At 39.1% G+C, this 14230-nt stretch overlaps 1 protein-coding gene across 2 annotated transcripts in view; it reads left to right on the top strand.

The window, feature by feature from the left end:
• Positions 1-14230, top strand: part of TLL1 (tolloid like 1) — a 197041-nt gene that overhangs the window by 123191 nt on the left and 59620 nt on the right. For both annotated transcript variants that reach the window (XM_089670356.1, XM_089670357.1), the window contains exons 8-9: positions 7459-7583; positions 10027-10142. In XM_089670356.1, coding sequence (XP_089526482.1) covers positions 7459-7583; positions 10027-10142 — 241 coding nt within the window. The remainder of the gene's footprint in view (positions 1-7458; positions 7584-10026; positions 10143-14230) is intronic.

The following is a 14230-nucleotide window of genomic DNA, read 5'->3' as shown; positions in this document are numbered from 1 at the left end:
TTATGTGCATAATTTTCTGGTGTAAATATAAATAGTTGCATCAATAGCAGCATAATTACAGTTTTGTCTGCATTTAAGTATGGATCTTTGTACATATACATCAAGATTATGCTAGATTCTTAAAGTCTAAAATAGGCCTTACCATAATCCTAAAAATCCTATGCAAATGCTAAGGTGTTTCCTGATAGATTGTTGACAAGCAGTACACCTGCAATGTAATTGCTGCAACTTGACAGCTACTTAACAACCCTAAAAATGTAGATTGTTTTAACTGTGATATGTTTATTCCAATGTAGCTAAAGTAGTATAAAATGCACCGATACCAATGTTTAAAACCAATGTCTGTATTTAAAACTCATTTACAAATTGCCCATACACATGCAGAACATCTTTAGACAAAATTCAGCATCTGCTGAATTTTAACGCTAAGAGCTACTGTATGTACATGGATGCTAATTGACCAAGATGGACGATTGTACAAGTGCCTCATGAGCATTAAGATTTTGTAAAGTTTCTTCCAATGTCCCCTTATGGTATGAACAGTAAGGACTTTCCGAAAATTCCCATGTCTGTCAGGTTTCAGGTTCAGGACTGTCCAAGGTTTATTTTCTTTTGACATCCCCATCATTTATATCACATTATCATCATTATTAAAATCATTTATTATTCTATATCTGAATAAAAATTATTTCCATTTAAGCACACTACATTCTGGAGACAACAATTTCACAAGCTGAAAGTGTCTATATGTGGACTGACACAGCAGTTTCAGGAAACAAAACAGCAATGGCAGCCCACATACTGTATCAGTTTTCCCTACACTCCTATAAACTTTTACTCAAAACTTCATACATAAAAGGAAAACCAAAACACAAATTTAGCAATCTTCTTTATTCTGTATTATAATAATGTTACAACTAGGGGCTATGTCAGCAATGGGCAAACTACGGCCCGCGGGCCGTATATGGCCCGGCGGACCTTTTAATCCGGCCCGCGGAGCTAGGCTCCTCTCACCGTCCGCCCTGAAGACCGGTGTAGCATGAAAATCTGTCTCCTATGAGGATCTGTCCCCCTCGACATATCTGCGCATGTGCCAGAGATCGCAGATCGGCTGCTAATGCCTGAAACTGGCACATGCGCAGATACGTCGAGGGGGACAGATCCTCATAGGAGACAGATTTTCATGCTACACCGGAACGGCGCGGGAACACAGCGAGAGGAACGCGTGGAGCAAAGGTAAGTGAATTGACACAGGGGGGACTTGGGGACTTAATATGGGGGATGAATTAATATGGGGGATGAATTACTATAGGGGGGATGAATTACTATGGGGGGTGAATTACTATGGGGGATGAATTACTATATGGGGGATGAATTACTATGGGGGATGAATTACTATGGGGGATGAATTACTATATGGGGGATGAATTACTATATGGGGGATGGGGGATGAATTACTATATGGGGGATGAATTACTATATGGGGGATGAATTACTATGGGGGATGAATTACTATATGGGGGATGAATTACTATGGGGGATGAATTACTGTGGGGGATGAATTACTATGGGGGATGAATTACTATATGGGGGATGAATTACTATGAGGGATGAATTACTGTGGGGGATGAATTACTATGGGGGATGAATTACTATATGGGGAATGAATTACTATGAGGGATGAATTACTATATGGGGGATGAATTGCTATGGGGGATGAATTACTATGGGGGATGAATTACTATATGGGGGATGAATTACTATGGGGGATGAATTACTATATGGGGGATGAATTACTATAGGGGGGATGAATTACTATAGGGGGGATGAATTACTATATGGGGGATGAATTACTATGGGGGATGAATTACTATATGGGGGATTAATTACTATGCTTACTATGGGGGAATATTACTATACTTACTATGGATGACACATACACATCATTCATCTACTCTTGGTCCGGCCCCCGGGTCCAATATATGAACCCATTGCGGCCCTCAAGTCAAAAAGTTTGCCCACCCCTGGGCTATGTGAACAAAGGGGTAGTACTATACCACGTATTTAATAAGACAATTCAGACATCATCTTCCATTGTTTACACTTAAAAAAAAGTGATTAATTGTGATGTCATACTAAGTACGTTAAATCATTTGTACCCCTCTAATAGAGGGTAACTTAATTTGCCATTACAAGCATAGAAAGCAGAACAGATTTGGAGTAGGTGATTGGCAACATGATGGTAAGTGCAGTTTACATAGAACACTCACCTGTTCTTGCTCCCTCTTGCTGCGCTTTAAAAACACCCAGGAGCTTCTTGATGATAAATATTGTTAATCAATCCTTTTACCATTTATAAATGGTGTATTTGTTTCTCATAGCAGCTCATCAGATTCAACCTCTTATTTTTAAGTGTAGATTTAACCCCTTCCCGCCTAAGGGTAAAACAAATGTTGATGCCTAAGCACAATTTTGCAACTTTGACATGTGTTAGTAAAATTGTACATGTCGTCACAACTACTTTCTGTATCCAGGTGGATTATACCTTGTTTTTTTCTGGACAAATTGGGTTTTCTTTTGGTGGCTAATGGTAATGGATATCTCTTGATTTTTTTTCTTATCAAAAGAAAACTGGCCCAAAATAGTAAGAAAAACATTTTTTTTTAATTTAGCTGAATATTTCTTGCTATTACTATGATTTACCACCAAAGAACAACCCAAAATAAATGTTCCTGCTTCTGACAATTGCAACGATACTACACCTATGTATGTTAGTTGTTTTTTGTACCCGTAGTAGGGCCCAGAAATGATGGTGTGCATTTTACATTTTTTTTATCCTGCCTAAAACACACTGACACTGATACTAACTAACACTGATTCTAATTTAATTTTTCTTTTTTATTCTACCAAAAATTTCCTGACCATGACCTTTGTCCCTGACCTTGACCCTAACACTAACTCTGGCAAACCTTGATCTTGATATTGTTTTCTTTATTTTGTTCTTTATTTTTTATTCTTTATTTTTAATTATTATTTTTTTTACACACTTTTGTTTGTGCATATCTTCCTCTCCTGCTAGAAGAGAAAGCTACAATATATCTTTCTCTTCATTCAGAAAAAGAAGTAAACACAGGGACGGGCTCACAGTAACTGATTACTGTGATAGCCAATCAAGGCTATCACAGTGATCAGGTGACCCAGGACCAGGAAACCTGCAGTCGCTGAGAGCTCGGTCTCTGTGCTGGCATGCACTGTGTGATGCACTCCCAGCACAGTGAGAGATAGAAAAGACTCACTTCCGTGATGCCACATATGTCCATACGGATGGTGAGAAGGGGTTAAAATAGAAGATTATATCTGACTGATTGCAATTCGAAATGTTTCCTTTTCTCCAGTATCTATGTATGAATTCCTCTGGGGAAACACGAAAAACATTAAAAACCGCACATTCACAAAAGCTGACAAATTGTTTATGTGACTGGATTTTGCAAGTTTGGTATTCTTTTTCTGCTTCAGGCTATTGTGTGGGCACAGATGGTGTACACCTGGGACTATGAAGTCCTGGATATCCAACACAACCTTATCTGCTGTCTGAACAAACCAAAGATATGTTGCTTTTTCCTTCGCATCCCTTATTCTCTTCTCCTACTTTCTGATTTCAGCCTTGTGTGACCTTATGAGGACTTTCAAAAGTGAAGCTCTACCTAATTAGGATAATAATACAAAAAAGTACCACAAGGCCTGAACAGGTCAGCCCAAAGATCCAAAGATTTTTTTCATACAGTACCTCTTTTTGTCTTGCGTGAGAACAGGTGTTCTGTACTTGCAAAATCAGAAAAAGATAAATTTGAAACCCAAGTTAAGAAAGGAACATGAGATAAATAGAGGAGCTACAGTAGTTCCACTCAGTTTAATTTACAGTATACTGGACTCAGAGAAAGGAGCTATGATTTATTAGTTGCAAATACTGTAAATACAGTATTCAGGAGTCAATAGTGGGGAAGAACCCAGACTGCGCGTGCTACATGTCCACGCCCCAGCAAATCATGTATAACTATATACAGAATATGTAGTCATGGACTTTGTGTGGACATATAGAATTGAAACGGAGTACTGTAAAAAAAAAACTTTGTTATGTACCATTAAGAATCTATTACACAACATTGTGCTCACCTCAAAGTTTGACCCATAGTGACAGATCAAACTACACTTTTCCCTTTTAACCTGGGCAGGTATATATGGTACAAAGTCTTCCCACTCTTTGCCAACTCTTTGCCAACACTTTGTATAGATCCAATCCACTGCATAATCATGTAAAGAAATTCTGAATATTGTGTAGTATGTACAACCAAAAATAGCCTTTATTAAAAATATATATATCCACTCACATTAAAATGTGTCCTCCTGGGACACCACAGTGTAAAAAAACTCACTATACAGTGCTCCATATTGTTTAGATGCTGTAATCCCACTTGCAAAATGGCAGCACGTAGACTTCTGGTTTGTGGCTTGACATCATCGGCACACCAAACGCGTTACGTCACAACATGTGACGCCTGATGATAGGTAGGAGGAGAACCAGGAGACAGCAGAGTCTTGGAGGCCAAGAGAGTGGAGTTTTTTGAGGAGGAGGGTAAGGACAACAGTATCAAAAGCCACAGAGAGGTCAAGTAGTAAGAGTATGGAGTAGTGACCATTAGTTTTAGTAGTTAGGAAATCATTAGTGAGTTTTAGTAGGGCAGTTTAAGTGGAGTGGAGTGAGCAAAAGCCGGACTGTAAGGGCTCAAGAATGTTGTTGTCAGTGAGGTAGGAGCTCAGGTGATTGTAGACTAAGCGTTCTAAGAGTTTAGAGGTAAATGGGAACAGGGAGATGGGTCTTAAGTTTTTCAGGTTGGTGGGGTCCAGCAAGGGCTTTTTAAGTATGGGAGTGATCTGTGCATGCTTTAGAGGGGTGGGGAAGGTGCCAATAGAGAGGGAGAGATTGAAAATATGAGTGAGGAAGCATAGGACAGAAGCAGAGGGTGACCGTAGTAGATGAGAGGGGACAGGATCCAGGGGGCAGGTGGTGAGGCAGGCTTCTGTGAAAAGTTTAATGACCTTTTCAGTAGTAGCAAGGTCAAAAGAGGAAAGTGTTGACCGAGGTTTAGTACAAGGTATGCTAAGTGGGATAGATGTCTGTGTAGTGGCAATGCCTCTACGAATTGCATCAATCTTGTTTTTGAAATGATTTGCAATCTCGAAAGCAGTGAATGAGTTACTGGGTGGAGGTGCAGGTGGAGAAAGTAGAGAGTTAAAAGTAGAGAAGAGGCAACGAGGAATATATGACAAGGTATTAAAAAGAGTGACAAAGTAGGCTTGTTTGGCAGCATGGAGGGAGGATTGTATGTCAAGAAAGCAGATTTATATAGGGTGAATGCTTGCTGAAATTTGGTTTTACACCACAATTGCTCCAGTGCACAACTATGTATCTTAAGATTTCTGGTGTTGTCAGTCTGCCACATTTGTAATGGTCAGGGCCTGATACTTTGTGTAGTTAGAGGAGCAAGTGAGTCTAATGTGGATGAAAGTGAACTGTTTTAGACAGCAGTGGCCAGGTCAGGGCAAAACAAGGGAGAGATTCTGTCATAAAGGCAGTCAGTTGCAGAGTGGAAAAGACAAGGGTTTAAGTGAAGGTTTCTACGGGTAATTGTTTGCTGCTTGGAGGGATAAGTGTTTGAAGATGAGGACACTGTGAAGGTGATGAGATTGTGATCAGAGAGAGGAAAGGAGGTGTTTGTGAGGTTGTAGGAAGTGCAAAGATAGGAGAAAACAAGGTCCAGTGTATTCCCATCAGAGTGAGTGGAGGGCTCTATCCATTGTGTTAAGGCCAAAGATGAGGTTAGGTTGAAGAGTTGGGATGTAGCTGGGTTGTTCACAGTAATGGGGATGTTAAAATCTCCAAGAATAATAGTGGGTATTTCAGAGAATAGAAAGTAGGGTAGCCAAGCAGAGAAGTCATCCAGAAAGCGCAGCACCGGTCCAGGAGACTGTTAGATCATGGCAATCCTCAGAGAAATGGGAGAAAACATCAGAATGCAGCGAGTCTCCAAAGAAGAGAAGAATAGAGAGGGAGGGTTAGGCAGGACTTGAAAGGTGCTCAGTGGGGATAGCAGCAAACCAACTCCATCTCCTTTCCGACCATTGGGTCTGGGTGAGTGAGTCCAAAGAAGGCCTCCATAGGAAAGTACAGCAGAAGAAGCAGAATCTGATGCTTGAAGTCAGGTTTTTGTAATTGCTAGTAGGTTAAAGGAGTGGGAGACAAAAAGGTCATGGACAGAAGTGAGCTTACTACAGACAGAGTGGGTTTTCCAGAGCATGTGGACTGAGATCAAATTGAGTGAATTGCAGCTATTCCTGGAGGAAGGAGGGTGGCTGGTGTAAGGGTGGGAAACTGGAAGATATCCCCAGAGATTAGGAGAAGAAGGAGGGTAAGGAAAGTAAGATGGGAGCGGGATGTATATGAGTGCACATGCCTTCCTGTCCTGGTGTTTGTGTTAGCAGGTGAGTAAAGTATCAGCAGAATGTGATGGGAGCAGTAGTAGGGAGATGGTAAAAGTGAGGGTGATATGTATTAGCTTTGGGGTGGAGCAGAGGAGTAAAGAAATGAAATTTTGAGAATGGAGAATAGTAATATAAAAAGGAGGAGTAGAGTGGGCATATTAAAAGTTACATGGAGTGGCAATCAAGATTGTAGGAGATCTTTCCCAGGGTGTTTGCTTGCTGTCCATCCAGCGTGCAGTAGAGTTATTTGTTGTATCTTCCTGCTGCTTGAGTTATCCCGCTTTAGTTAAACTGCTGTGTTCAACTGCTCTTTTGCACTCCAGCAGAAAATGCACTGCTGTGTTCAACTGCTGTTCTGTACTCCAGCAGGAAATGCACTCACACAGGAAAAATGCCCCCATCTGCGACTGAACCCCCAGTCTATTGCACATGCTATGAATTACAGTCTACCCTACTGAGTGATATTACTCTATTAAACATTAGGAGTGGGTTTCAGTGTGCTGATTCCATTACATGTGCGCCTCAAGAAGGATTCCCAAAATACATTGAGGTCACATGGGAACGTTAATCAGAATCTTTGCATGTTGTGAACCCCTATGTGGAGAGTGATTTTTAATGTTGTGTAATAGATTTTTAATGGTACATAACAAAGTTGTTTTTACAGTACTCAGTTTCTCTTCTATATGTCCACACAAAGTCCATGTCTGCATATACTGTTTATAGTTGTACAGTGTCCAGGAGTCATATGTTTGTGCAGCTTTATAGGTGAACTGGTTGCGTGTTTGATGTTTTATATATATGTTTGCCTCAAACACACACTGATAAACATGAAGCAAACAAGTACAATTTAAAGCCAAGTGTATATGATGTGAGTGTAATAGAACTGATGATTCTTTTTGTGTGTGTATCATATTTTAGGGGTATGTTTCTGGATACAATTCTTCCATCCCGCGATGAAAATGGTGTGAGGCCTCCTATAGGTCAACGAACACGTCTCAGTAAAGGAGATATTGCACAGGCAAGGAAGCTCTATAGATGTCCAGGTACTGCAAAACTGTGCATTGTTCAGCAAAAATACTTCAGTAGCTTAATTCAATGCTGCCAGAGTTCAGAGGTGGAGGAATGGGAAATGTGACAGCAAGCTTAAAAGATTTGGAATTGTCAGCCAAATGAGCACGCCCTAATATCATGTAACCTTTGCTAGCATTTCACTTATCAGCTTTTATTCTACTTTACTAGTGTAAAAAGGCAGCATGATTTTACACGCAGAGCCTCTTTATCTAAATCCTGATAACTAAAGAGAAATGAGCCCTCCCAGGTCTGCCATTTTGGTATGTCTCCAAAATAAATACAGTCAGCAGTCATAGTACCCATGTAAGTAGTTAACTCTCTAAAGTTACTGTTATGTATGCACTATAATAAATGAATTAACACGGTTTCTAGATGAGATGTAACATGCCATTTTGGCTATAAAATCCATTGGATTAAAATCCACATATCTGTCATTTTGTTATGCAGCTTGGTGCATTCATGTTGAATTAATAATTCTTATTGGGTATGAGAATGGCAGCTGACGTGCTCACAAAGTTTATCTTCATATCTTCTCTGGCAATAAGCTCATATTCTGTGTGACAGTGGTTCTATTAAATATATCTGTATGCGGAAATAGCTTTTTGCTTTTAGATCTGAATTGTCATTCTTGACTATGTAAACCTAAATGTACTAATTCTGTATAAGTATGAAAGAAAGCACAGGGAGTTGTTATATGAATTATTTTTTGGGAATTTTGGTGTAGGCATATATTTTGTTAAAACATTTAAAGGAGCAGTTTGCCTAAAATTAATAATGTTAAATCACTGAGCTGCCAAAACACCTGTCAGAGCGCCAGAAAGGTCTTTCTCACATGTCCTGAATTTTTCAGTTATTTAATATTAAGGAAAATACAGCATGGTTCCTGAAATACTCCCTGCTGCAGCAGTAGGCACAGACGACTTGGGAGGCTGAGCTGGGGAGAGCTTTGATGGTAGTACTTGATTAATTTCAACCAGGACCATCTATATCTGAAATAGCAGGAATGAGAGGATTAATCATTTTACAAATATATACATCACCCAGACAATTTTCATGGCTTTTCATTTTGTGAGTTACTTAATCCTGCTGGCTACAGGAAACAGAGAGCATATTTATCACAATTGTGTATAACCTAATTTTTGCACCCTAGATTTTATTTTGAGACACAGGTGTATTGTATGTTTATTCACTCATACTGTATATGATTTGTTGACATTTATTGTTTTTCTTATTTTATGGAATTGCACATTTACATAGATACTTATCATTGACTTTACAGAAAGGGTTTAGGGCAGCACCTTTTTTTTGCAAATAGGGAGCACTGCATTGATATTTATTCAGTGTAGTTGATAGTCAGTGTAAATTGGGTACTTTCTTTTTTTATAAATAACTATCTTTATTGAACATTTTTCAATACAGAAGTAAGAAACCATGTACATAGCTCAACAGCAGCAAGGCTGAACAGCAGGTTACAATGATCCGGTTGTCAGGAAACAATAGAGTTCCATGTAAAGTCAGAGTAAAACATGTTAGACATTCTCATATATGATCTGATACTAAAGTAGACTGATGTAACTAAAAATATTGTATGCATTTACTGAGACTATCGGGGTACCGTGTAAGATACCATCCCAGTTAACATTGTGAGACATTGGGTAAACAATATGGCTATGTAACAAACTAAATAAATTAAAAGAGAAAGAAAGAAGAGAAGAGGTGAATCCATGTCTCCCCGTATCCTAGGCCCGAACACTAAATTAATAGTCAGGTTATCCAAAGCAGATCAAGAGATCCTCTAGGATGAGACTTCTTTTAAGTGTCAGGTTATCCAAAGCAGATCAAGAGATCCTCTAGGATGAGACTTCCAAACCTGGTTATACCTATGCATTGTAGCCCTTAGGCGTGTGGTCTTCATTTCAATAAGTTCCACATCCCTAATTAAATGGGGTACTTTCAAAGTTAAGATGCAATATATGGAGCCCAATTAAGGAAGGATAGCTACTTAATTACATAGATGGACCAGAAACCACTAAAAAGTGGAAAACATCTACTCACAAGTAGATGTCTAAGATAGTCAAAGAAGACAGTATATAGACGGGATTAAAAAATATTTGTAAATGCAACCCATGTGGTGTCAATACAACCAAACTTTGGGAATGGAGTACCTTATGACTTTTTTCGTTTATCAACTTTCTCACTGTGCTGGTTCTTGCTGTTTGATTGCTCAGACACCAAGCACTGCCACATAGGGGCAGGGAGATGGTTATTGGCCTCTGAATTTTTCATGCATTATTTTTTCTACGAATAAGGACATAACTGGCTTGACTCATTTTGAATTTTTTTTCCTGTCATCTACATACTAGTTTTTCATTGTGACTTAATATTGTAATCACCTTTGTACTGTATGTCTTGCAGCTTGTGGAGAAACATTACAAGATTCCACAGGCAATTTCTCATCTCCTGGATTTCCAAATGGTTATCCTTCATACACACACTGCATTTGGAGAATTTCCGTGACCCCTGGAGAGAAGGTAATCATTCCTTAATGCGATTTTGACAGAGTAAATGTTTATCTTATCTTTTCATCTCTCTTGTGACTTATAACCATGTGTTCTTAGCTCAAAACCTGCACTTTATTTGCAGAAGTACCACATCAAAATCCCTGTAAATATTTTTGATCTTCTTCTCTGTCTACTTCTAAATGGTCTCTAAAATAGTAATTTACTGTCTTGATAATGGATGAGCTAGAGTATAAAAATAACAGTTATGACTTTACTACAAACTTAGCGTATTCCTCTACAGCTTTTCTTTATGTGACCCATAAATCAATTGTGTAACACTTGTCTTATAAAAGGAAAGCTTCATCCACTGTATGCAGCATTGTGATATTTGCACCTTCATGACATTAAATTACAGAAAAAAATGTTTTCAGTCCAGGTAGAAGAATGAACACATTGGGGTTAAATTACTAAAGGCAGATAGGCTATTCACTTTGCAAAATAAATTTCCCTTCACTTAGGGAATGTGATGAAAATTAACTTTGCAAAGAATACCCAATCACGTACAAGGAAAAACAGTATTTTTGCTTGCAGATGATTGAATGATGGAAGTCAGCACAACTACACCTCATTCACTAATATAAGGAAACATTCCCCTGTGAAATAAAATGTCCCCTGGGAATTTTAAAGGGACATTTTCCTTAATAAGGTGGAGTCACTGGGAAGAAGTGCCTAGTGGACAGAAGGCGTTGGAGGATCAACCCAGCTGAGGAACCTCAGTGTGTGAATCCTTACAGGCGCATTGATATTATACTGAAGGTGTCAGTTCTGTGAGCACTGAGGTGGCACAACCTAAATCAATGGAGCACTCACTATCTAAAAGGGATACTTTGCATAAGAGTTTCTGTGTCTATCACAAGTTCCTGAACTGTATGGACATTTAAATAGGGACATTTGGATTTACTAGACATTGTGAGAAGCAGTTGGATAGTAATATATAAGAAGCACTTAATATATGTTTTTTATAGCATTTATACGTTGATGTATGCACTTCAAATACTTATATTTAAATTTTCTTTATTATTTTTCCATCAGCATATTTAGGTTGATGGTACATATACATGTTATTAGATGTTAGTGATGCAAACCACACAAAATGTTAATTTTTTTTTAGCAACACAGCATTTCATTATTTTATTTGAGTTCACAGCTAGATTGTGGGAACACAATTTTGATGCTAGCAGCTGTTTACATCAAATTCATCCACCGGATTTGTTTGCAAACACTATTGCAGGTAGCACAGGAGTAACACTTTGCATATTTCTAAGTATTAGAATTGTCCCATATTTTACATAGTGGGTTTTATGGAAATGGCAAGTTTGGTATACACACTGCTCACAAAAATTAAAGGAACACTTTGAAAACACATCAGATCTCAGTGGGGAAAATATCATGCTGGATATCTATACTGATATGGACTGGGTAATGTGATAGGAACGTGAGGATGCCCCATCATTTGATGGAAATGAAAATTATCAACATACAGGGGACTGAATTCAAAGATACCTCAAAAATCAAAGAGAAAAAATTATGCAGCAGGCTAGTCCATTTTGCTGAAATTTCATTGCAGCAACTCAAAATGGTACTCAGTAGTTTGTATGGCCCCCACGTTCTTGTATGCATGCCTGACAATGTCGGGGCATGCTCCTAATGAAATGATGGATGGGATCCTAGGGTATGCCTCCCGTATCTGGATCAGGGCATCACTGAGCTCCTGGACTGTCTGAGGTGTAACCTGGGAGCGTTGGATGGACCGAAACATGATAACCCAGAGGTGTTCTATTGGATTTAGGTCAGGCAAGCGTGAGGACCATTCAGTGGTATCAATTTCTTCATCCTCCAGGAACTTCCTTCATACTCTTGCCACATGAGGCTGGACATTGTCGTGCACCAGGAGGAACACAGGACCCACTGCACTACCATGGGGTCTAATAATGGGTTCAAGGATTTAATCCTGATACTTAATGGCAGTCAGGGTGCCATTGTCAATCCTGTAGAGGTCTGTGCATCCCTCCATGGATTTGCCTCCCCAGACCACCACTGACCCACCAGCAAAACGGTCACGCTGAACAATTTTACAGGCAGCATAACCTTGTCCACGGCTTCTCTAGACCCTTTCATGTCTGTCACATGTGCTCAGGGTGAATCTGCTCTCATCTATGAAAAGCACAGGGCATCAGTGGCGGTCCTGCCAATTCTGGTGTTCAATGGCAAATGCCAATCGAGCGCTATGGTGCCGGGCAGTGAGCTTACGGCCCACTAGAGGACCTCGGGCCTTCAGGCCAAGCGTATGAAGTCTGTTTCTGATTGTTTGGTCAGAGACAATCACACCAGTGGCCTGCTGGAGGTCATTTTATAGGGCTCTGGCAGTGCTCATCCTTTTCCTCTTTCCACAAAGGAGCAGATACCAGTCCTGCTGATGCGTTTACGACCTTCTACGGCCCTGTATCGCTCTCCTAGAGTAACTATCTGTCTCCTAGAATCTCCTGCATGCTCTTGAGACTGTGCTGGGAGACACAGCAAACCTTCTAGCAATGGTAAGTATTGATGTGCCATCCTGGAGGAGTTGGAATGCCTGTGTAACCTCTGTAGGGTCCAGGTATTGCCTCACACTGCCAGTAGTGACACTGACCCTAGTCAAATCCAAACCTAGTGAAAAACAGTCAGAAAAGATGAGTAAGAAAAAAATGTCAGTGGTCTCCTCCTGTAAAACTATTCCTGTTTTGGGGGTCATCTCATTGTTCCCCATCTAGTGGTTAATTTCAATAACACCAAAGCAGCTGAAACTGATTAACAACCCCCTCTGCTAATTAACTGACCAGATCAATATCCCAGAAGTTTAAATGACTTAATGCTATACTTTGATTAAAAAGTGTTCTTTTAATTTTTTTGAGCAGTGTGTGTGCACAGAAGTATATTCAAGTTCTTTAGAGTAAAAAAAACAATCTTTATACAGACTCCACAGACTAGTAGAATGAGGTGCTGAAACTCTGCTGCATTTGTTTTATGCTACATGCTTATTAGAACACAAGACTGATATACTCAAACACTATTGTCTCAAACTTTGAGCTACAGACAAATTTCCCACACAATGTGGATACAGATGTATTCTGATGTGTCTATACAGAAACAAGTCTGTATTAAACATGCCAATGTGTTTGTGTAAAATCAAACCTTTTGCGTTTTTAAGAAAAACGGATTATTTAGATTACAATCTTTACCATATAAAGAACCAACATCAAGGAAAAATGGTTTGTGTTTGATTATTTTTCATTGTTTATTTTTCTTAATGGACCTTTTTGTATCCTTAAATGTATTTTGGTGCTTAGATAAAATAAGGTTACTATTGCGAAATCCAAGTCACCATTTTGTACCTATAATAGAGTAAGCATCTTTGATATGTATTCATTTTCACATACTTTTTATAGTTCAAATCAATTACTATTCATATTTTATATATATATATATATATATATATATATATATATATAATATACGGGCTGATTTACTACAGGAGTTGAAAATCTTCACACCAAAAATTTGGTGAACATTCATTTCAGTTATCCAATCATGTGAAAAGCATTTGCACGATTGTGTATTCACAGTGAACAGGAATTAGCTTTTCATATGATTAGATAATTGAAGGCGAACATTCACAGAATTTTTAAGTAAAGAATGTGTAAACAACAAAGTGGCTACCCCATCAAGCAATGAGCATCAGCAGAGTAGGTCTAGATAGTACAGTATTTGCTTTGGCCTAGGTTCACACTATTGCAGGTGTGGGAGCGTGGATAAATCACATGTATCCCAGCACAAGCAGCCAGAGTGGGCTGCTCTTTAGCAGATGCACGTGAGTGCCATACATTCTTAATGGAACCCCCACACGTCTGAAAACTGTATGGTTTCACAGCACCATGTGGTTCGCTGTGCTACATTTCGAGAAAGGGAAGTAAACATGAAAAACCTTTTCTCTGTGTTTCCAGCAGGTACACCAGATGAATCAAATAAATGTGCTGCTGTGTCCACATAAATGTACTTGCACAGAGCCGTGTGAACCTAGC

The sequence above is a fragment of the Staurois parvus genome, unplaced genomic scaffold, assembly GCF_062004578.1.
Source record: "Staurois parvus isolate SC_StPar_1 unplaced genomic scaffold, SC_StPar_1.0 ptg000090l, whole genome shotgun sequence".
In the NCBI taxonomy this organism is placed as follows: Eukaryota; Metazoa; Chordata; class Amphibia; order Anura; family Ranidae; genus Staurois; species Staurois parvus.
This window is presented reverse-complemented; position numbering and strand designations above follow the sequence as displayed.